A 26,004-nucleotide genomic window follows, 5' to 3' on the forward strand; every position below is an offset into this window, starting at 1 on the left:
AAATATGTACTCCATTTAATGTCAAATGTTTTTTAACTTTAAATTTGTTAAATTTTATTTACTGTTTAAAATCAAAGTTCTTATAAATAAAGAATACATTTTTTATTATCAAAGTATAAGTAAAACTAAGCGTAAACTATTTTAAATCGTTTTGTTCTTATTTTTTTGTTCTCTAATTACAAGTTTTATAATATTTTTGCAGAAGATAAATCATTTGTTAAAAAATGTTTTTGCTGTCACAAATTATCTATTAGTTAAAACTTATCGACTTAGTTAAGACTTATAATAACAACTTCAAAAAGCATAAGACTAAGTACAAATGTTTGATCAGTAAACAAGATACAAAAACTATTAAATTAACTAAATTCTAATTAAAAGTTTAACGCTGCCTATTTTATTTGAAACTTACATAAATGTTTAAACTGTACTGGTCTTAGAATAAGGGTATAACACATCATATACAAGTAATAAATGATTGATGTACTTTTTTATTCTTATTTAAAAACTTTCATACATTCTTGAAAATGCAATGAGATTAGACTTGTTTTATAGTATACATAACCTAGTAGCACATTTTTTTGTTTTAATAATAATAATGTTTTATTTTTCATTAAGAGATTAGATGTTTCTCAAAACAATCTAGGGAAGCTTAACTTGAACCCAGAGTCAATAACTAAAAGCTCTTTAGACTTTCTCAATGAAATAGAAGTTGTTAATGCTTCTAAGAATCAGTTTTCTTATAAGTCGGCTGTTAACTTTAAAGTAAGTAACAAGAGATTTCATAATTTTTTTTTTCTACTATTTAATATTTTTAGTATAAACTATAAGTTAAAAGTTAACAACACCATTGGTGTTTTAAAAAACAAAAAAAAACAAATTATTGAAATAGTTAATAAAAAGAATAACATATTTTAGTTTTTTATGGCAACTATTTACTAACAATTATATATAACTTTTAAATTAGTTTTATAACATAGCTTTACACAATAAAATTATTGTTGAAACCATTAGTTTTTATTAGTATAATTTGAAATATTTGTTAATTTATAATTGTAAGTAAGTTATAAACATATATCTAATTTTTCTTAAATTATTTTAATACAGTTTTAATTCGTAGTTAAAAAAACTTTAAGCACGTATGATAAATATAAAAGTTTTAACTTACGTTAGATAATGGAATAAGTATTTTAAGTTGCGAACTAAAAGAAAACATTCAAATAATTTAAAATATGATTTTAAAAGTAGAAAAAATTTAGTTTATTACTTATAAAGTAAAAATTTAACTGGAAACACAGGTGTTTCGGAATATAACTCACTTAGATGTATCTGAAAATAGACTAGTTCAAATTTCATGTGAAAATTTTGTTCATTGCAAAAATTTAAAAGTCTTGGACTTGTCTAAAAATAAAATCGAAAACTTTAGCTTCAAAACTTGTGTAAGTTATTGTTCACTGATAATTTATTTTCAAACTAAGTTTAAGACTATTGTAGTACTTTAAAATAAACTAACAATCAATGATTTTAACTAAAAACATTAAACAATTTAGCTTTTTGTTTTTACAAAAGAAATTAATTGAAAGTGATGAAAGCACAAAATAATTAGGAAATCTAAAACTGTTTTAAAAGCATTTTTTGTTTAATTTCTATTACAGTTTTTGTTGAAGTATGTTTGACGTTAAAGTATAATGGTTTTGGCAAGTTTAAACAGTTTACTAAAAACAACTTTACTATGTGCTTTTGTAGTATTTGGCAGTCCGAAAGTTATATTCATCTATAAAAGTTGAAAGAAAAGTTAATGAAGTATTTATATCAAAAAACATTTATGTTTTAAATTAAAAATATCTTTAAACTGACTATAGGTTACAAGTTTAAACAACAAAGACTTGAAGCAACGAAAAGTGTCGTTCTTGCATTTCTGACACTTGTATTATACTTACTTTTGATTATGATAGAAATCCGACTGTTTAGTTTACTGAGGATTTATAAAAAAACAAATTAATAAATTATAAATAAATTTGTAACTTTGACATATTTTAAAATATTATTTTGATACAACAAACAATATCATAGAAAGAAGTTTTGAATTTGGAAGTGCTAATCTTGAAAGAAAATTTTTTGTCATGTTTGAGTATTTCTGATATTGCATTGCTAAGAAATTTGAAAACTATCGATTTGAGCTGCAACCAGATAGAATTTAACAACGAGCCAGTTAGCAGTTAGTTTAAAGCATAGTTAATATAATTTACTCCAAAATGTTTATTAAATTTAGAATTTTGTCTGTAATTTTAAGCTATCTTTAAAATATTACTGTTTTAGAAAATTGAAATAATTAATTAGATAATTAGTAGTTACAGGTAAAACTTTTGATTGTTTATATAGCACTAACTATAGAAACTGTTGTTTAATATATACTTAATTCAAACTTTTGTGAAGTTTTTTTGTTATGTTGTAATGTAATACTTAAAGCTGATATTTAAGTATTATTTATTGTTTATTGAACGACAAAAAGAGCGCTCAAAATATTTGGTCCTGTTACCTGGTGCACGAAAAATTCTTTAGGTTTATTTTTTTATCGCACACCACTTGGATAGCTTTTAACGACTTGTCCAGGATATTATTAAGAGAACTACAAATACAACTGATACTAGTGCGGAAATATATAACAAAACTTCTACTATATTTTATATAAAGTTGAGTAAAAACTTTTTAACTGTAACCATGCTATAACCACAGGTTTAGTAAAACAAAAGAACCTTTTAGAAGTAAATCTTTGCAAGAACAAGATTTGCAACTTAGACGTTAACTTCATTTTCAATTGTTTTCCTTTTTTAGAAAAAGTTGATTTTTCGTACGTAAGTATGCTTGTTTTAAAATTTTTAGGTCTTTTTAACGCTTATAGTAGAAATTAAAATAATATTTTTTAAAGTTGAAAAAAAGCTTAAATGACACAAAAATATTGTTTCAATAAAAATAAGTTTTTAGGAAGAGTTAAAAAACGTTATTAAATCCACTAAAGATTTAATTTATACAAATTACAACTAAGATAAAAGTACAAATTTGTTAGTTATACTAAAAACCTAATGAAAATGTTATCACAGAATGAAAACATAGCTTTTGAATGGAGCTTTACAGATAATTACAACACGTTCACCTTAAAAGAAGTGAACTTGAGTAGTTGTAGCTTAGAGGAAGTGCCTAAATTCATCAATGTTCTTCCGAACTTAGAAGTAAAAACAATGAAATTATTCAGCTAACTGATCTATATTCTTTAACTAGTATTTATACTTTAACAGATTTTAAAAATAAAAAAGAACAATATAACGAAAATTGAGTTGATTCCTGACTGGAAATCTTCAAAACTAAGATTTTTGAGTTTAGCTGAGAACGACTTCGTTTGCACGGAAAGCCTTATAACTGACCTTGTTACCAGATATGCAAGTTCTCTTAAAACTCTAGACTTATCTGAAAACTATATAAAACATTTACCATCTAATATCGGAAACTTTCAGTTCTTAGAGGTAAAACTTAAGTAAGTAATTAAAGTTACAATTCATATTTTTTTCTAAAACTTTGATTTTTACAGGAGTTAGATATAAGAGGAAACAATATTAAGCACATTCCATTAGAGGTTGGTAAACTTCGAAACCTTTTGAATATCCGTTACGATAAAGATCAAACCTCAGAAAACATTTGGAAAGGTTTTAACTTTTTAATCTAAAGTTTGAAATTTAATTTATCTTCTATTAAAAATTTGAATAAATAAAAAAATGAATATAAATAAAATTATTTGAAATACATTCTTTTTTAACCTTTTTTTTTTCTTTTAAAATTAAAAAAAAAGTCTTAACTGTTGCAAAAATTTCATGAGTACAAAAACCTATTGAATTTTTTGTCCGTGTACTGTTTAAATATTTTCCGTCACTTAAATATGAACAAATACCTATAAAGGTTGATAATTAAATAATAATATATATTTAAGAAACTTCTTTTTAGTGAATTAAAACTTTTCTTTATCAAGCCGGAAGAATTGAATAAAAACATATTTTGTTTACTTTTTATGAAAGTTCATGTTTTTTTAATATCTTTAGAATTTTACTGACCTTACGACGAGTATTAGCTAAAATTTATTGAAAATAAAAATTTAGATTTTTAAGTCTAATTTTATCTTTTTTATGCTTACAAAGGTACAACTAAAAAAACCTGCAGCTTTTTATACAATAAATTGAAAAACTCCGTTAAAGAAAATCACATTACTGTTTTACTCTGTGGAGATGTGATAAAAAACAACCTTTTCGACTCGTTTATAGAAGCAAGTTCAGCCAAAAAACAATCAAAGTTCAAATCAAATGAGAAAGAAATTTGTTCGTCGTATAACTGTGAAATAAAGCATCAAAACAAGTAAAGTTAACGAAAACTAGTACAATAAGCTGTAATAAATTTCAATTAAAAAGTGTTTTTTCGGATTTATTTTGTAACAAAATTGTGTAAGTATTATCACTTAAAATTTTTAATAAATAATATTGATAGTAACTTTAGTGAGTGTTAACTAACTTTTTTAGTGCGTTTAGTGTGCAAAATTTCTTAACAATCAAAAAATAGCTAATTTGAATTATCCTATCGTTTAGAAAAATACTTTAGTTTTACTTAAGTTGCTATAACAAATGATATTAGAAATATTTCAATAGTATTTAGGGAGAAAATTAGGGATATAATTAAATGTTTCAAATTTCAAATTCTCTGTTTTATACATGCAAAAATATTTTTCAAACTACAAAACCTATAAAGAATAAAGGACATAGAGATTTAAAATAAAGAAAAATAACTATAAGAAAACTTTTAAAACATTTTTTTTGCTATGATGTAATTCATGTTTTGAAAATTATATTTTATCATTTGTGAAAATTTGTATTATAAACTAATATTTTTATCTAAAAAAAACAATAAAACGAACCAAAAAATTAATAATAGACAAAACAACAAAATATTTTAGTTTACTTTAAATATGTCTTTAATTCAAGATTTAACCTTTTTTAAAACAAATTGAATTTTATCAAAAAAAATACATCTTTATTTTCAGAACAGTTTACATCACCCTTTACAACCTGAATGGCAATGATGATTTGTACAAGACGCATCCGATATTTGTATCTCCTAAAATGTTATACCTGGTTGTGTTTGATTGTCAAAAATGCATAGAATCGAGTTTAACTTCTGTTATGGAATGGACAAAAGCTATTAGATCAAAATCAGCCAGTTCTCCCATTATTCTAACAGGAATTCACGATAAACTTTTTACCAAGTACGGTTTAATATTTTTGAATATATATGAAAAATTTGATTTCTTTTAAACTTAAACAACTTTAGTTCATCGAAAGACAATGTTGAAAGAAGTTTTTACAATTGCAACTTTTTGAAAACTCATTCAAATAGTCAAAAAAGCATGTTCGGACCTTTAAAACTGTATTTTTTTCAATTGAATGACAAAAATGACTTTAACTTGTTTGTAAGCTTCATTTATGAAATTGTAAAAAGTTAGTTGTATATGTTAATGTAACTTACTATGTCAATATAAGTCGTAAATACTAATATCCTTAAGCTATTTACTGATTTTATTGAACTGCACTCGTAGAAACTTACGTTTCTTTACGAAAAAAGCGGGAAAGTACACTTTTAAAATTAGACTCTTCAAATTTTTTTTTATGTAAAATACGGTACAAACAAATAAGTAGGATTATTTAGTGTATTTAAACTTCGATGCTTTATCAAAAACACAAATAACTTTTTTTGTTGATACTTTCAACTTAAATTTTGTAGAACAGTATTACAAAAAAACAGATTTTTATACCTTTTATTGTAATAAATTAAAAAATTAAAAAACATTTTTAGTAAAAAGTAAAATTTTTAGTAAAAAGTAAAATTTTTAGCTATAAAATTAATAACGAATTTTTTTTATTGAAATGTATGTCTATTTTAAATTCAATTGAATATTTTATATTTCATATCAAATACAAAAACTACTTATTAATTTAGCTTGTAAGCTTAAAAAATTTTCATAAATATTATATAATTTACTGAAATTTGCACTAAAACATAATGATAAACTTTATATAAAATAAAATAACTTGTTTAAGTTGCGTATTATTTGATTATAAGTATTTATATAGTACTTTTTTTTGAATGTTTTCTTTTTAAATTTTTGTAGAGATAGTTATAAAACTTAATTAAAATATTGTAATTCAGAAACAAAAATAAATCAAGAGCTTATGGTTGGTTCACTCATTCCAAAAAGTTTCATAAAATTGACAAAAGTTTTAGAAAAGAAAGCTTCGTTACAGAAAACTAATATGATTCTTAGGTACTTTTCAAAAAAAATTTATACTTACTAAATGTTTCAAAAGTTTATTTAAAGTGTTCAGTTTTTATTTGAATATATATTGAAAAACAGCTTATTTTGAGAAAAAAATCCCCTTAATTTATTTTATACTAAAGTGTAACTATTTTAATAAAATGATACTGGCAAAAAGTAGATAATAAGATAATATTTTTATTGATAACATGAAAATTAAAAAACCCTTTAAAAATGATTGTTTGTGTATAATAATTAAAATCGTTATTAAAAACATATTTTACTATAACTTAATAAAACTTAACTGCTTATGCTTATTCAAGTACAATATATATATATATATACATATATTATATACATATATTATAAAATGAACTTTGAAAGGCTTCTTTGCTTTGTAAGTAGTGTTGCAAATACTAGTTTAAAAATATTTCAAATTCTTTTAGTTTAAAGGAGCTTGTTGATGTCATTGAAGAAGAACACAGTTTGGATATTAAAAGTCGTTCAGAAATAAATCAAGCTGTACATTATCTAAACTTGAAAGGACTTATTGTAAACATAAATGATACTAGAAAACAACTAAAAAACTTCTACTTTACTAATATAGAATTTCTTTGGAATAGCATAAGCAAGGTTGTAAAACTAAATATACAAAATGTGTGGTTTAGGATTATAATGATAAAAAAATATTTTCAGTTCACAGTTGTATTGAAGGAAGGGTATAAAGATAGAACAATTACTAAACAAAGATTAAAGTTCTTCATCAATAAGTCACGAGTTAGTTTAACTTTTTTTTTTGATATAGATTTACACCAACTATTTCTTAGACTTGTTCCTCAATGTTTTTAGTTTTTACACTAAGATTGTCATACTTTTTATATTATCAAAACAAATGTATAAAATGTTTAACTTTAAAGCATTTAGAATTGAATTAGCTTTGTTTATATCGAATCTTACTATAAATAAAGTTTTAGATTGGATTCAGTTTCTTAAATTTTATCTATGACTTAGAGGCCGTATAAAAATAGTTGATACTTGATAATAATAAAAACAGGCTTTTAATTTTTTGAAAAAATCGGTTGTTCTTCAATTGTTTGTTCATTACGGCATTGTCTACAAATATGGTAAGAATCGATATTTTATTACACTGTCACAAGGAAGAAATCAATTAGAAGAAATAAAAAGCATTAAATTTAACAAATTAAAGTAAGCAAACGATTTTTTTCAAAACTTTTTCATATTTTATAAATTTATTTAAAATAAAAAAAAATTTTCAGTCATTTGAATTTCAAGTTTGTACCAGTTGACTTTTTTATGATGGTAGCAACTCATTTTATGATGAACCTAAATCACCTTTTTCAAGAAGACCTCATAGTTCGAGATGTTAACGAAAGTTGTTTTTCAATTTACTTAAATACAACAAACAAAACTAGTTATCTTGTAGTGCTCCTTGAAATACCGTCCCACGAAGATTTTAGCTCAATAGAAAGCAAAAACGTTGAAAACAGGTATATATAAATAATTGTTATTTTTAAAGCGGTTTTAAGACGCTTAACTATTTGCATAATTTTTAATTTCACAGATTAAATTGCGATTACATTAAAGTTTCTGGGACCCACCACTGTGACATAAAAGTAAGTAAACTCACACATTTTTTTTAATGAGCTTTTAATACTATCTTACTAGCACTAAATGAGCTAATTTTTTGTTACTAGTTAATTTAAAAATATTTATAAACAAAAGAAAACAATAATAAGTATTTGTTAAAAAAAGCTTAATTTAAAACTATCTTAAAAAAAAAAATTCCTTAAAATTACTTGGTATAAGTATTTTTCCTGTATATGTTTTTCAATTTCAAACTAAAATAGGTATTTAGCCGTATAGTTGATACAATTAAAGAAGTTTTTGAAGAAAAATTTCCTCGTTTAGTAGCAATCAGTAGTGACCTTAGTTGTAGTTTCATTGAAATAAATAACGAAATAAAGTAAGTCAAAGCTTTAACTTTTGTTAATTTAGCTAAATTTTATTGTAAATATTTTTTCTGTATAACATACTGTGTAAAAATTTTAGTTCTTAGTGAAGAAAAGCTTTTATTTATTTTGTATTATCTATTTAACTTATACGTTTTTATACTTTTTAGCAGTTTGCCTACTCATCAAAACTACTTGAAACAAGATGATTGTTCAAGTTTCAAAGGTAAACCAAATACTTTATACTTTTTTTCGAAACATAGTTGGGATGCATTAAAGAATAGAACAAGTTCACCTTTTAAACACCAAGTTTATTTGCTAAAATAAACTTAAATTAAATTATAGCCATTTCAAAATAAGGTACTAAATTGAAAATGTAAGTAGATCAATGAGAATCTCTCAATTTGAAAAGTTTACGATTGACACTCTGCATTTTTTCCCTTTTTCAAAATAGCAGTAACATGTTATTATCTAAATTGTTGTACTTTAAGCTTAAAAAAATAATAAAGATGTATTGATTAAATATTAACTATAAAACAAAGGTTTATTATTAAGATTTTTTTTTGTCCAATAAATACAAACGACTAATGCGAGTAAAAAAAAACATTTTAGACAGTTAAATGCTAACTTTGAAATGTTTTATTTATTTTAATTATCAATGGAGTTAAGTTAATAATCCTAGTAAAATATTATTCTAAGTAAAAAGTCAAATTATTAAAATTGTTTTTGATTCAAGCTCTTGAAATTCTAGCGAATACAAATTGTATAGACTACGAATACATAAAAAGTGTGGTGGGAAACAAGAAAAATCTAATTGGAAATGGGTCGTATGGACTCGTGTATAAATCTGTTCTACAAAACAAAAACGTTGCAATAAAACTCTATCTTCCTGACATAGGAGGAAGTGTTGATAAAAGTTATCAAAAGGTTTATAGTTTTATTTTGTACATTAACATAAAGAGTATGATGTTTAACAAAACTATAAGCATAATATCACATATTATACTTTTGTTACATAGTAAAACATTATTTTAATTTAAACATTTTATCAAAATTTTATTTAGGAAGTTAGAACTTTGAGTACAATTTCGAATCATCCAAACATTATAGAGTTTATTGGTTTTTGTCAACATCTCGACAAACACGCTATAGTTCTGGAGTTTGCTCCAGGAGGAAGCTTAAGAGAATTGATTTCGTCTCATATGAGGAGATCATCAGATTTTGATTTACTAATTCGTCACAGGTTTCTTAACATTTCTAAACATGTTTCAAAGTTAAAACTTTTTTTTTTAATCACAAATTTTTTACTCATCTGTATCTGAAATGACGGTAAAATTTAAAAGAAATATTTTTAAGCTAATTATAACACGCTTGTTATTTTATATGTACTTAAACAGAATATTACTCGATGTTGCTCTTGGCATGGATCATTTGCACCAACACAACATAATACTTCGAGACTTGAAACCCGACAACATCGTTTTGATTTCGCTGGATAGCTGCTCACCAACCGTTGCGAAGATAATTGATTTCGGCACCGCAACTTTTTCTCCGCCAGGCGGCTCCCTCGAGTTCTGCGGTAGCCCGGGGTACAGCGCGCCTGAAATTCTCAAATTACAAGGTTTATTTTAGAAAATATATAAATTTTTTCTTAGTCTTGAATGTGCTAAGTGTATAATGCTACGTAAAAAAAATTAGCAGATTAACTTTAATGATAACTTAGTGAAATTAATCATACGACAACAGTATCTTTTTGAGTGTTTTAAGATTTATGTATATACTATTATTAACATGTAGTTACTGATTTTATTATCCGGTGTCAAGATGTATTGTGCTCTACTTTTTCAGAGAGAAAATCTTGTTTTATTTCTCCAAACAATTAATTATACATACAATATATTTATTTCCAATTAGCATGTTATTACACTAATATCTCACAAGTTAAAAAGCTTAAAAAAGACTAAATCAGTTAGTTCAGGTGTTTATTTATTCTAAATTATAGGTACGAAACATTTAAGTTACCCAGTTCCGTATACAAACAAATGCGACATATTTTCTTACGGCCTCATACTACACGAAGTTGCAACGGGGCTCACTCCATGGGTGGATTTCGTTGACCCCAAACAAAACACGAACACTAAGATGGTGCGAGAAAACATGAGCCCTACTGAACTCATTCTACAAGTTTTTTGTTTTTTTTTTTAAGTTAATTGGTCGAATGGTAGTAACAAAAAAATCTACAAATTTTATTGTCCATTAAAATTTTAACACCTTTTCAAGAGTTTTATTATCATTGTCAATAAACTTAATCAAACAAAAATTTTAAATTTAAAACATACTTTTTGCAAGTAAATTTGAAATAATATTAAATTATTCATATAAATAAGATATCAAAACTAATAGTTTCAAGATGTGTCTATTAATAAAAAGATCCAATAAATTATATAATTTATATTAAAACAAACTTAAAGGGAGTATTACCGTCTCAAATATCAACATATTATAACACCGTTGAATGGCCGTACGCTCAACACCTTATAAACAGCTGTTTGAAAAGAAACCCGGATGAAAGGCCTTCATTTATTAAAATTTTAAACTTACTAGAAGATATACAAGCTACTACTGTCAAGTAAGAATATTTAATCTGTAAATAAGACTGTTTTATTACTAATCAGTTTTAAGTTGAGCAGAGAAAAGTTATAGCCTGATTTTACAAGATTATTAAGAAAGATAAATTACAAAAAGTAGCTTACTCACATTATTTGTTCTCTTTAAGTCTAAATAAATGTTTAAACGTAAAAGTAGTTAAATACTAACTAATCTTTAATACTGACCACTGATTAGTATTTTAAAAATAAATTATGTTTAAAAAAGTTTTATTCAAACAGTCATAAATTTTATTATTGGAATTGTTATATTGACATAATTTCAAAAACTTTTATAAATACGCAGAAAAATAAAGCCCATAGGTAATTCATTGGTTGTTGATGCCAAAGTAGTCAGAGAAAAAACAGGTAACTTTAAGTTCTTTTATGTTACGTAGTACTATCGCCAACGATAAAAATATTCTTTCTTACAGTTGATTCAGACAACGCAGAAAACAGCCAAAAAACATTCATAGTGGTTAGTTGTTTTGTACTAAAGTTTAGTTTAATTCTTAATTGTTATTTCTTTCAGACTTGTTATTTAACTGAGAAGTCTGTACAAAAACAATACGTCCCTAACAAAAATACAGAAGTATTAAGAAGTACGATCATACTGTCTTTAATAAATGCACAAAGATTTTCGGACGCTGAAGAAATTGTCTTCTGCTCAACTACAGAGTCAATGAATATCACTTGTATGTCTGTTCATTATAACTCCAATGAAAGTTGTTCAGCGAAACTTTTACACGACTTAATCGTTGTACTTGGAACGAGAATGGTTAGAACTTGACCTAAACTAATATTTTATAAAAAACTTAACTGTATGAACTTTAAAGGCTTGTGTACAGATAAATACATAAAAAATAATTGATTCATTAAATTGAACTAGCAAAACGCAATTAGAAAGTCTTACTGTTTATAACATTGTAGGGCGACTTAATAGTTAGTCGAATAAACAAATTCAAAAAGATATTGTGTATAGGAGTCGAAATATCATGTATTACAAGTCTTGAAGATAATAAGACAAATGAAGGTATATTATTTTTTTATCTACATACTTTAAAAGTTAAGTCTTACCGCGAGATTTAATTATGCTAATATTTTTTTAATACTTAGTCTAACTACATCGGTAAAGCTGGGATAGTGGAGTTTTAACACCTGTACAGTTCTGAAAATAATAAATTAGTTATTTTTATAACCTCTAAAAATCTTTAGTAAAAAAATATTTAGCTAAATAAATCAGAAAATGTAAACCAGTTCGAAAACATTTTGTATATTTTTTTATTATTATCAAACTTTATGGTTACTTTAATAGTTAAAAACCACCTTAACTTAAAATTGATTATGAAAATAAGAAAATAGTTGAAAGAGTAAAAACTTATTTAAAATAAAGTAAACTTTGTTAAAATTTTTAAATCTTACCAAAGTAACAATGATATACATATATATTTAAAATTAAATTAGAGTTTGACTTTCATATATGGTAAATATGAGCGTTTAAATAAAAATTAATACATCAATAGTCAAAAACGATTTATTTATAATTTAAAAATCTTTCTTAGAAAAATAAATTTTTGAATATTTTGTTTGTTTTGAAACTATCGTTTTTTCAGTATAAGCATTTTTTTCTTATATAGTAATCTGTTTGTTTAAGTACAGTTTGTTTTCAACTAAAAATTAGTGTAGCAAAATTTTAAAAGAAATATTGAAAACTCATTTAAAATAAAAAAGTTATTATATGTTTTGGTTTTAAGAAAACAAACAAAGAGATCTCAACTACTGGAGGAGAAATAATGAATTTATTCAAAACAAAAATGTTATAATAAAAAAACTTACTCATATTAAAATTACGTTTTTGAAATGATTAATTATCAGAAATATATTTTTTAGATACCTTCTCAAAATTAAATGAACTACTCTTTGTTGGAAGTTTGGACGGAAAAGTTTTTATTTTTGACAAGCGAAAAGTAAGTTTAAAAAGTAATAAAATTTAGGGACTTTCAATAGTTTTAGCTGTGAAAATAAGTTATGTAATAGGATTGCGCTTTAAATAGTTTTTAGCTGCTAAGAAACTAAGTTTCTGTTTAGGAACACGTAACCTGTTTTCAGATTAAAAAATCTAAAAAAACTTCAATAGATGGAATAAATTTTAACTTAAATAAATAACATAAACAATTTTTTTTGTCATCCAAGAATCAAAACTTTAACAAAAAAAAAACATAATTACTACTAAATAAAAGATTATAAGTAGTGTGTACAAAATAGTAGTGTGTACTGTGTACCTTTATGAACGAAAGGTAATTTTACAAACCAAATCTTGAAATCATATAAATATATAAATAAGTTTTTGGTGATTAATAAACTATCACAAAACTATTAAGAGATTAAGCTAAATTTTTGTATATTTAAGTTTGCTAGTAGTAATAATTTTGAATGTTTAGGTTTGAACAACTTCTGACATGTTAAAGCAAGTCTATTACAAATTGATTTAAAACTTTTTGGTACTGTTGACTTTTAAGCATAAAGTAGTTTAGTTAATATATTTATTATTTTTTTACAAAATGTACTTCATTCCAAATACAACAACATTATTTTACATGTGAGAGCTTCGGTTTAAGTTTCTTAACTTTATCAAAAGAATAGTATAGTTTAACTAGTTTTGATACTATTTATGTTTATTTAAAATTAGTCAATATTAAAAGTAATCCTAAAACATCTCTGATATAAATTATATTTTGAAAAAATTTCAAACAATAACTAAGACATATATAATTAAAATTATGATTCTTTAAAGATTGTCGTTTTTTTACAATTAAATGAATAAAAAGTAATCCCATGGAAATAAATAAAGAAGGCTCTTTTATATATTTTTTAGTAAGCGTTATAAGACTCAATTTTGTTCAGTAGTATTTGTAATTGGTGCTTTCAGGTGTTGAATTCTGAAGTTTGTTCGGTAAAGGAAGTGATAAACACAGGTTCTAAAAGTAAAATTAAAAGTATCGAAAAATACAAAAACGACCTTTTTATCTTTTCAAGTACAATAGTGCGTGTTCGCTTAAGTAAAACAGGTTAGTAGTTTGGTTTTTATCGTGTATCAGTAACATGTAATATTGGCAAACATACAATTAAAATACATATTCAAAACAGTTAATTCTTTCCTTACAACATTTTATTTGCTGCTCAGTGTTATAGTTATTTAAAAACAATAGCTAGAACCTAGTTTTACATTTCTTTTGACAACTACAAATTTTAAACTTTTTATCATTATTATTATGTTTATAAGTATTGTAATCTTCTTAAAACTAAAAAATAAGTAAAACACTAAACTAAGTTAAAAACATCATATATGTTGCTCTCTGTACTTTGATAAATGTACTTTCTATAAATTTAGTTCACAAATGGTATTCAGTATCATTTAAAGTATTTATTATTATTTGGACACGACAAAAGCGAAGTGTAACATAGTATTAACTTGAATGTTTAAACTACTATAAAAAACTTATATATATATATATATGTATTTATTTATAAACATTATAATTAATTACTTTTTTATTACTTCTTAAATCATCTCTTAGATTCCTTCTTAACCATTAAGTACGTAGATTCAACTTAACATGTATTTGTACCAGTTACAAATTTATACAATTTGCCTATGCAAAAACCTGCTACTATTTTTTACTCCTTTATTTTTATGTAGTAACTAAAATGCTACAAAACCATTTCTAGACGTACCATGCGTCGTAGCAAAAATAAATTTGGACATACAACGATTTCACGATAACATTTCTAGCAACTGCATAGTTTTCAATGACTACTTAATATCGAATTCAAAAAAGCATCTGATGTTTTGGAAAATAGAAACTGCTCTAACAAAAGTAGCAAGCACTGATGTTTCAAAGTCTTACGAAAGAGTAAGTCTATACATTTCAATTAGTTTTGAACTTTATAAAACCTTGTATACTTAATAGGATTTTAGAAAGGACGAAAATATTATAATAACAGCTCTTCAGATAGATAATTCAAACAAGTTGATATGGGTTGGCTTAAAAAACGGTCATATTTTGCTTTTTAAAGCACCATCAACAGTTTTTGGGTGCTCAAGCACAGCTTTGGTCAAAATTAAAAGTTTTAAAGGAGCAATAACCAATATTATATTTTTGAACGGTATAGCTTGTTATAAACTTAATATATCGAAGTCTGCATTTATTTTTTTTTTTAATTAAATAAAAAGTTAAAATTTGAAGTGGTTACAGTACAGTTTTACTTAATAGATTACAACTAAAACTGTTAAACTCTTTTTATGGCTGCATATTTTAACGTTAACTTTTTATACATCAATTGTAAAAAATAAACGCTTGTTTGTTGATTAAATTAAAAATTATCAAATAATAAGACTTTAAACAAGACATGAAATTCAAATGTAACTGTTTGAGCAAATTAACAAAAAAACTAATAAAATGCTTTTGAAATCAAGTCGATAAAAAGTAGAATATTTTTAAAGTTTTGTATAGTTTTTAAACAGCTTTGAATCGTACTTAAGTATTTTGTATAAGCTTTATCTAAAATCAATTTACTTAGCTTTTAAAAGTTTGTAGAACAAGAAAACTTGTGGTAAATTATATCTATTTTATTAATATATTGTTGTTATCATCTTAAAATGTTATGTTAACTATCGTATTTTTTAACAGGTTCCAATTTAAATCTTTTTGCAAGCTTTGGTTCTGAACCTATATTGGTTGAAGATAAGTTTAAAAACAAAAAAAAGGTTAGTACATAGTCGACTATTTTAAGTTTAGTTTTTACTAAATTAAATCTGTTTAAATATATGTATTGTACTTTTACCTCAGACTAATTCGCGATAGATTTGGAAAAACGAAAAAAAATACAACTTTTAAAGTATTATAAAACTAACAAATGTTGTAATACGCTAAGAAGTAGTTTAATTACATATATCAAACTAGTAGGTTTTACAAATATTCTTATTATCTCATTTTAATTAGTCAAAAAGATAGTTTGTTTTGTTCAGAAATTATTAAAATGTAAGCTTTTTATGAAATTAAAGTGATTATTTTAAGGTTTAAGGTGTATTTAACTTTGTAACAGAATAAGCTTTGTATATACTTTTTGATCTATATTGTAATTCTAAATGTCCTTGACATGACTATAAAGGTATTCGTGGCGTGCGACTTGGTAAACGAAAGGTTCTTCGTGCACCAGGTCCTAGTACAAAATATTTTTAGCATTATACAAAAAGTTAACAGAGTAGTTTACTTAAATAAATTTCATCCTAGATTTTAAAATTTTTGTCAACTTTGTTTACTAATATTTACAGATATTTATTCGTAACTTTTATGAGTGCTAAAAATAATTTTATAATCAACTTATATATTTTTATTGATTTATTACTATTTATGTAAATGTAAATCAGTTATAAGCTATTCAAAATTTGTAGTGATTAAGACATTTATTAGAAATTTTTTTTATTCAGCATTAGTACACTTAAAAAGGTTGCTAACTTAATTAAATTTTTCATCATATCCTTTTAAACTTGACATACTTTTATTTTGATAACTTCTATTGAAGTTCTATTTATTGTCCATTTACAACAAAGCTTTTTTTAGTCTTAACTTGAAGTATTATGCTTGTCAATCAACATTTCAAGTTATTTCACACTTTACCTGTAACAAATTAACTTTAATTTAGTTAGAACTAGAGTAAACTCACTATATATTTTGTCTACGCAGGTATTTGAAGAAAACAGAAAAGCTTATAAAACCATTCGAAAAAGTTTAATTTTGTTTGATGCAAGCAATTTAATCACAAAATGAACAACTTAGTAAATAAAGTTTATAATATAAACACTTTCTTTCTCATTCTACTATTAATTTTTAGTAGTCACTGTTTTCATTACTATATGTTGAGCTTTATTGTTTACTCTTATTTTAGTTTATTTATTTCCTTGACTTAATGTGTTAAAAATTGGTACTAAATAAAAAACTTCCAATTAGACTTTGCTAGTTTAAAATTTAAAAGTTTATTGAAAGAGTTTTAAATAATTTACGAATGTGACTAAAAAAGCGATATTATGAAAAAATAAGTCCGAAAGCAGTTAATATTTTTAATTTTTATACTAAAACTTATATAACTAAGCTTGTTTTTATTTTAAGTACTATTATTCCTTATTTTTAAAGTTTTCTGTTTTAGATTGCAAAATTAAAATCAAAAGTTTAACCTCTTAATTTTTACTTTTTTAAGGAGTTGACTTAATTTTTAGACAAAAACTTTTGAACAAGAAAACGCTATCTGTTTAAATATTAAATTTATGTAAGTTCTAATAAGCATCAAATAATTAAAAAAAAATTTAATAAACATATACACTGTTTGTAAAATAATCAAAATAAGACTTAATTTTTTAATCTAATATGAAAGTTAAACTTGTTTAGCAACAAAATAAAGTAAGATTAATATTAGTAGGGATTTATAACTAGAATTATCAATCACAGTTCTTAACTTATTTAGAAACAATCAAACAAGTTTTTGCCAAGTAAATTTTATAAAATAAAGATTTAATTTTTGTTATCTTTTTATACGAAAACTAAACCTTTATTTAATACAGATTTAGTAAAAAAACTAAAATTGAGTTCACTTAACTATAATTTTTTGATTTGTTCATGAGATAAAACTTTTTTTGATCCTGTTTTTTATTTGCTTAATACACTGTTTTCAGGTTTAACTAAAAAGCCTTACTGGGAGAATCACTGCACATAAACTGTATTAAATAAATACTTCAAATAATTTAAAGTGGATCTAACTATCATTGAATTAAGGTTTTTATATTACACTACTTTTTTAGTTGCTAAAAGTTTTGTTTCCATACGATTTGTCACAGGTGCTTACTATTTGCTTTAAACTAAGTTTAGTTATTTATTTTTTTTATTAGTCACAAAGCTTTGTTTTTATAATTAATCAGTTGACTTTTAAAGTTAATCAAACTTTAAAATATAATATTTTTATAATTTTCATACGGTTATGTATCAGAGCACAGTTATCTTGCTCATAGAACTTTACAAACAAATGGAAGCATCTCTTGAAAATCAACTTGACTAAAACTTACTTTAATAGTATTTATGTTTCTCGAATCTTCCTCGTATGTCAACCGTTCTTTTTGTTTATCATTTAATAATTATTTAAAAAATTATATATCACACAAGTTTTATTTTAAACTCATTATTATTGGTTGAAATACTTTCAAAAATTTCTTCAGCAAGAAACTAAAAAGTAAGTTTTTAAGTTATAAAAACTGATCAGAATGAAGCGTATTTAAAAATATTTTTTGTGTAGATAACGAAAAATTGTTGATAATTTTGTAAAAAATACAACTTTTAATTAGCCTATTTTACTACTATATTTTTAAATACATTCTTTATATATTAAAAGGCTTTCAATTTTTTGTTCCTAGCAACTTAAAACTTTAGCGTAATATCGATCAGTTTTGAACTAAAATCATTTACTAATATTCTAGTGTTGGATATAAAATATGTATTATTAATCTGCGTTTTATAACTAATTTTGTGATTATATTTTTAAACATTATTAAAAGCTGAAAATGTTTATTAAATACAAACAGGTTAGCAAACTATTTAGTTTTAAACTTTAATGCAGTGCTTTATTTATATTTAGTTTTTAACGTTCACCAATACGACAGAGTACTTTTATTTCTTAAAAAAATAAATAAATATTTAAAAAATTACATAAAATAAACTAACTCATAACATATAAACTATTACCCTTTAATTTTATCATATTATTTATACACTCAAGAAAAATAATACCAAAAATACACAATATTCCTCGTTTATTAACTTACACAAACAGAATTATTAACTTAAAGAGTATAACACTGAATATTTACCCATAAAAAACTTGATTTAGAACAAGTTGAATCTTCTATGTAATTGAAAAAAACTTGTACTTATTTACAGGCCGTCTTTTGACGGACTTAAAAGCATGAGTTAGCATGAGTTTAATAGGTAGAAGTTATAATTTGAACAAGTAAAACTGACAGTATCCGATAAAGTTTGCATAGCAGCTACAAATACTAATTTCCGAAATTCTAACAGACTTGATTAAATAAATATAGTGAGGGTCTGTAAGAATATGCAGAATGTATTAGTAATATTTTTTGTCTTACACTTTTACGTTACCACAAATTAAAAAAAAAGTATTTGGTGCGTTCACAAAAAAAAATTCAAGCTTGATACTAAATTTCAATGCAACAATTTACGGACTGTAAATAACATAATTTTGTGTCTGCTAAGCTGACAATATTATTTTTTTCTAATAATTTTTTTAAGCTTTAATTTATTATAAACTATTGACAAAAATATCTTCAACAATATACAGAGCTTAATCGATCAAAAAGCATTAGAAAAATTCTAAAACGTCGACACGATGTCATTAAAATTATCTAAAATATCCTTAATCAGTCTTAGAGCAAACTTGTATCCGGCAAGAAACCCGAATTACTTAATTAATCTTTACTTTTTACCAATGGCAGCTATTGAAAATAAGCAGCCACTTGTACTTATATATACAGTTCAATTTTGGTATTGAGCCAACTTAACCCACTTTCCGGTTCGCTTTTTGTTTCGAGCACGCTTGTTTTGAAACCAAATCTGAAAACATTTACAATAATAAGACTAAAATTTATAACATTAAAGTATATAATATTAAAAATTGTTACTCAGACAAACAAAAAATGTTTAATATTTTGATAAAAAATTTAAAAAAAACTGATTTTAAACCTAGTCTGCTGGTAAAAAGTTTTAAAATAATTATAAAAAATATCAAAAACTGTTATGATTGAAAAATTTTGTTTTAAATACTTGGACTTTCAATACTTTATCTGATAACTTTTTATTCAATAAACAAATTGGTTTTTCGGTAGAGAAACTCATACAAAATTTTAACTAAACAATACCAATTTTATACGAGACTCTAGGATTAAAAATGTATAATATGCGTCTATCATGATAATAAACGACTTTTAATAAGATATAATTAAATAAAAAAACATTAAAGTCAAACTCCAAGACAATTTAAAAAACATTTACCTAAGTTTAGTCTCAACTGACTTTAACATTTTCCACATGAACTCTGAGTACCTTTGCCAATTGTCTCTGAATTTTTTTGGAAGGATACTGGTCTATTAGAAAATAACTCTCCAATTTTTCAAGCTGTTTACAAGTTTAAAATAAAATATTAGTACTACTTCTCTATTTTATGCACTAGTACTAATGACTAAAAAAATTACTGAACTTACTATATAAATATAAACTTCAAATAATTAAACCAACAAAAACATTAGCGAAAGTCTACAGAACCGAAGCCTGTACTTTCATATGCCGTGATACAGGCTTAAGTTTACAAGGTTTCATCATCACCAACTCGATCATCAGACCACAAGCTTTCGGTAACCTGGGTCGCAGTACGAAACCGGTCTCAGTCTATTGAAAGCTTGTGGTCTGATGATCGAATTGGTATGATCAAACCTTGTAAATCAAATAATTAAATTAGATAAAAGGATATTAAATACCTTATTTATTATCATTAGGATATTACTTAAATCATTTAATTCAAACTTTACAATTACTAAATTCAAACTTGATCTTCAGTATAGTTAGTTCTCTTTCCGCAGGTTCTAGGTTCATCGTTGTCTTCTTTAAGCTTTTTATTCAAAAATTTGTTTCTAAAAAATCCTTCTTTGAACGGGTAGTTTATTTGTATTGACGGAATGTCTACTCTTATCCCTAAAAAAATTAAGTAGTTGACTTTTTGTTTTAGGTTATTACCGGATATTGGTTTAATATAAGTCATAATAGGTCAGTTTCTTGCAAGTACTAATACAAAATACTTTTCTACCCTTATTCCTGAAAAAACTTTCGAAATAATCCAGGTAGCTAACTTTTTGGTTTCCAATTATTCCACCGTAACAGGCCTTTTTTTGTTTAAATCTGGATCTGGCTAGATCTAGAAGGGTCAAGATTTTGTTTTGCAAAAACTGCTATTAAAACTTATAAGTAGGCAAGTTTTTTACTTGATCTTTTTGGCTAACAATACGATCAAAAGCTATAAAGTCAATAGGTTTTTTAAAAATGAAAAAAAAAACCTACATATCAAAGAAAACATCGGTAAAAGTCTACGGAGCATAAGCCTTGACTTTCGCATGTGAATAGACAAGTTTACGATGTTTTTCGGTGGAGATTGACGAGTTACAATAAGAACGAAACCCGGGTCTCAGTCTACCTAAAGCTTGTGATTTAATTATCGAAGACACACAGACACTATAAAAAAAAAATAAGGTAATTTTTCTTCCGTGTCATTATTAATAACTTGTACAGCTTAATTGGTTTGAAAATACTTATATATATTTAGCGTTTTATGTTAGATATGCTGTTAAATGTAGTTTAATGCAGTTTTTCTCAAAGTATGCCTCTGTGTACTGTAGTGTGCATAAAACTTTTCGTTAATTTTACAGAAAAAAATTTAATAGTAGTTAAGATTTTCTATTTAAAGTCAAGGTTTTTCATAAAATATGATTTTTGAGGTTTAAATATATTATTTAGAAAGAGGTACAATAAAAGAATGTTATGCTATCTAGTGTGCGCACAACTTATTTTAGTAATTCAATGCGCATTAAGGGCATAGGGAAGGTAGACACCTTTTTTTTTGAAATTTGATCTTATTTAATATAGTTTTTATTAAGCTACAAGATGATTTTTACAGATTAAAAAAATTCAAAATAACTTTTGAGATATAGCCGGTCAAAGTCGGAGGTAACAAGAGGATCCTTATGGGAGACGCAAACTAAAACGGCAAATAACTAGAAATCACTAAAAATCTCTCTTCTCCTACGTTTTTTGAGACAATTACCTCAAATTTTCCTTGAAATATTTAGAAAATTCTGAAACAAAATTTTGAAAATCAAAAATTTTATAACAAAAAAAAATGTTTTTTTGTTTATTTTTTACATAATACTTTTATTTTTTAATTTTTTTTAAATTTTTTTCGACAGAATTTTCTAAATATATTAAGGAGCATTTCCTAAAAGTTTAAGTTAGTTATCTCAAAAAACGTAAGAGAAGATGATTTTTAGTAAAAAAGTCTATTTTTGCCGTTTAGTTTGCGCCTCCCATAAGGAACCTATTGTTGCCTCTAACTTTGACCGGCTATATCTCAACAATTATTTTGATTTTTTTTATCTGTAAAAAGCATTTTGTAGCTTAGTTAAAACTATATAAAATAAGATCAAAAACCAAAAAAGGGTGCTTACCTCCCCTATGCCCTTATTTTCTGAAAATTTAAACAACCACTGATCGTAAAAATTTAAAATTCTAACACAAACTACTGTTATTAATACGAAAAGCATGTGATTGAAATATCAAGCTCATTGTAAGTTATATTTAGAAATTTTCTTTATACTACTACAGGAATTAGAAGCTCAAAACTTAAATAAAACTTTATGATGAAATTTTTTAAACATTTATTTATCCTTTTTATTGTTTTGAAAAAAATGACCCGCTTGCAAAAGTAACCCCTCGTGCAAAAGTTACTCTTCGTGCATATTAGACTCGTTCCCATGTTTTATATTTATGCACTGCAACGTTGCCTCTCAAATACAAACATTTTTGATTAAAGCTTAGTTTAACTTTTTGTGCGTGGCAAATCACGCGTAAAAAGCAATACAAAAAAATAGTTTTCAAGCCTTTACCACCGTCGCAATATTCACATTCTTTGAAAACATTGTCTATGTAAATTGTGTGGATTTTAAAAATTTGACAAATTATTTCAGATGATTTGAAGAAAGTTTCGTTGAAGAACTTCTTGACTTTCTCAAAACAACTTAATTAACAAAAAATGATAAAAAATATATAAAATCAAAAAATTACTCAAATTACTTATTTGAGAGCCAAGCACAAAAAGTTAAACTTCAAGATTGGTGCAACAGTTGCACTATAGGGTGCAACTAAAAATACGGTGGTTGCATATTACTATTGATTTCAGCTATTTTTTTTTAATTTGGCAAATACCACAAAAACACTCTGTAAAATTTTTTAGATGATTTGAAAACCTTTCACCTTGGCACCATTTGATTTTCTGAAAACTACTCCCAATGCAAACTGTATGGGAGCCAAAAATGCAACCTTAAGAGTTTTTAGCTGGATATTTTTTACATGTGGCAATTATCATAAAAAACACATTGTTTTAAAAAAAAGTTTCATGGAGGCAGTTCTTAATTTATTGAAACAAAGGGAAATTTAAGAAAACTTACAAAAAGCCATAAAAGTTACACGTAAACAATTACATGGACAGTTCTTTACCAATTCAAAATCGAAAACACTTTAAATTTTATAAACTATACAGTTTAATATAAAGCCAAGATCAAAATATACTAAATAAATCAAATTAAAGAAATAAATATGTTGTTTTTATTGCCTGATGTATAATAGCAACAGGGTTGCCACTCTTAGAGCCAAAAAATCTTTCCTGAGTGACCAAAAATTTCCCTGAGTAACCTTAAATTTCCCTGAGTTTCCCTGAGTATTTTTCAAATCTTAAATTTTTTTTTTTCTCTTCTAACACAAATTATTAATACCTCATTCTCATTTTTCTTCTTTAATAATAAAAGGAAGGTTGTATGTGTATGCTTCTGCATTAAATTTATGAAAAAAACTGTTTTCAAAAACTCAATCTTGAAAGGTTTAAACCAATTAAAAATTAAAAACTAAATTTTTGCACAACTTTGTGTAAACTTGTTAGTTAACTTTCTACATAAAAGAATAAAGTTTAAATTGTTTGACATTTTAATTGACAAAATTTAATTATACTATAATAATAATTTCACATGAAGAACTCACTTAAATGCATACATAATAACTTCATTATGACTTGTATGTCTTTCCTAGCAACTGTTCTAAATGCAGTAAATAAAACTTAAAAGCTTAACATTATTGTAAAAAAACCTGCAAAAAGAAAGTTTAAAGATATAGCTAAAGAAATATCTCATATCAAAGTACAACTTAATACCTAACAACTGATACAAAATAATCTAAAATTAAATTTTTTTTTATGTCTTTTAGATGTTCATACACAATCTATTTTAAATAACTGAAAACATAATTTTGATTTTAAAACAATTTCACATTACCTAACAAAAAAATCTTAATACTGTTTTTTTAAGTATGCAATTTCTAAATCAATAGTTTCAATTTTATTTTCAAGTTTATTTGCGTTGTCCTTAGCAGCTATTCCTCTTGCTAATGATTCTTTCATTGCTTCTAAATCAGACTGTTTGTTGGCATCTGCAGTATATTTGTCATAGTCTTAATTTAAACATTTGAGTTGCTTTGTAAGTTTACTTTTTTGTTCTCCTAACTTGCTCAAAGCATCACCTTTATTTGGAATACTTTTAGCAAAGCGCTGTTGCTCAAGATATGCCAAATATTGGGCCCTAGAAGATTTTACAAATTTTAACAATTCAGAACTTAGTTCAACTGTGCTTGGTTCTAGACTGTTTGCATATAGATGATCTTTGATCATTCTTCGGGACCTTATTATCATCTCTCCCATATTAGTTGATATTACTTCCTTATTTAACTAATAGAACTAATAGTACAACATAGTGTTTTTTAAACTACATAAGTAACTAAAAATAAAAAGTTTATTAGAATTTTTCAATGAATAGTTAACAACAACTTTCATTTCTCTAAACTGTTTGATTTTACTTAAGTAAATATAAATTCAAAACTTAAAAAAACTACAATGTTAATACTAAGAATATTGAAGAACTAGCCGCAAGGCTAAAAAAATTCTAAATAACCACTTAAATAATAAAAATTAATACTTTTGAACAAAATATTGAAACTGGATTAACTAAACCTCATTCTAGATCTAGAAAAAAGTTTCCCTGAGATTTTCAAAAACTTCCCTGAAATTTAGAGAAAAAGTCAAAACTTCCCTGAGTTAAAAGAAAAATGCCAAAATTCCCTGAGTTTCCCTGAGATTTTCTACAGTTTGAAAATTCCCTGAGATTCCCTGAGTTCCCTGAGTGTGTGGCAACCCTGTAGCAAAGAAAACATGAAAATAAACTTAAAGTACAAAATAGATTAAAAGTTTGACATTAAGTATTTGTAAACACAAAAATGATCAAATTAAAAATACTGATTGCTTATAAAAAATTTTATTATAAAAATAAACGCTATTACTTAATAAAGAATGCAAAAGTATAAACTGGTCAAAACAGACTAACTTTAAAAAAATTATAACCCTATAACAAGTACTTTATTTGTTTTTGCAAGTAAAAGTATTTCTTAAATAAAAACCTAACTTGTTCGTAAATAATAAAGAAAAACAAGCATTTTTACCTTGAAACTTATTTTTAAAAAAGTTATTCAAACTGACTTGTTCTCAGGTCTAGAGGTTCATTGTTGGCAGGCGGCCTATAAATAATTTTACGTAGGGGATGATTTGTCTGCGTTCCCCTGTTGATCAGTTCAGGTTTGATAAACGTCAAGTTCTCATCTTTTGGAATTCTCCACGGTGAATTTAATCTGAAAAGGATGAATTGTTAAACAAGATTGAATTTTGTGCCTCATTTTTTAAATGCATTTTACAATTAATAATCGATATAACAGAAAATATCTGAAAATAAATCCTTAAGTAGTATAAAATAAAAAAATTCTTGGTTCTAAAAACCAACCTTGAGTTAAAAGAAAAATATAGGGACTTTGTGAAACTAGGCAGGACTTTAGGGCATTCCTTTTTTGGCTTCAGGGGTCTGAGAATCCTACCACTGCTACTTTTGCTTATATCAACTGTTATCAACTTGCTGTTTGGCTTGGTTAAATCGTATCCTGAAAAAAAAAATACTTCATGTAAACTAGCCAAGGTTATTTTTGACAAATTTGGTGCTAAACATTTCAATCAACTATATTACAAAATTTAAAGTTTGTGCATATACTTTATCAAGTAGCATTGAATG

At 24.9% G+C, this 26,004-nt stretch overlaps 1 protein-coding gene across 1 annotated transcript; it reads left to right on the forward strand.

Annotated features, from left to right (window-relative positions):
* Positions 1 to 3,086: 3,086 nt before the first annotated feature.
* LOC145836680 (uncharacterized) lies at positions 3,087 to 10,949 on the forward strand. Its single transcript, XM_082944463.1, has 6 exons — positions 3,087 to 3,227; positions 3,584 to 3,628; positions 9,381 to 9,559; positions 9,714 to 9,937; positions 10,319 to 10,500; positions 10,788 to 10,949. Exons 1-6 carry the CDS (start codon positions 3,087 to 3,089, stop codon positions 10,947 to 10,949), a joined length of 933 nt encoding a protein of 310 aa, XP_082800589.1.
* Positions 10,950 to 26,004: the final 15,055 nt, after the last annotated feature.

Source organism: Thalia democratica, chromosome 5 (genome assembly GCF_965202585.1).
Source record: "Thalia democratica chromosome 5, ktThaDemo2.hap1.1, whole genome shotgun sequence".
In the NCBI taxonomy this organism is placed as follows: Eukaryota; Metazoa; Chordata; class Thaliacea; order Salpida; family Salpidae; genus Thalia; species Thalia democratica.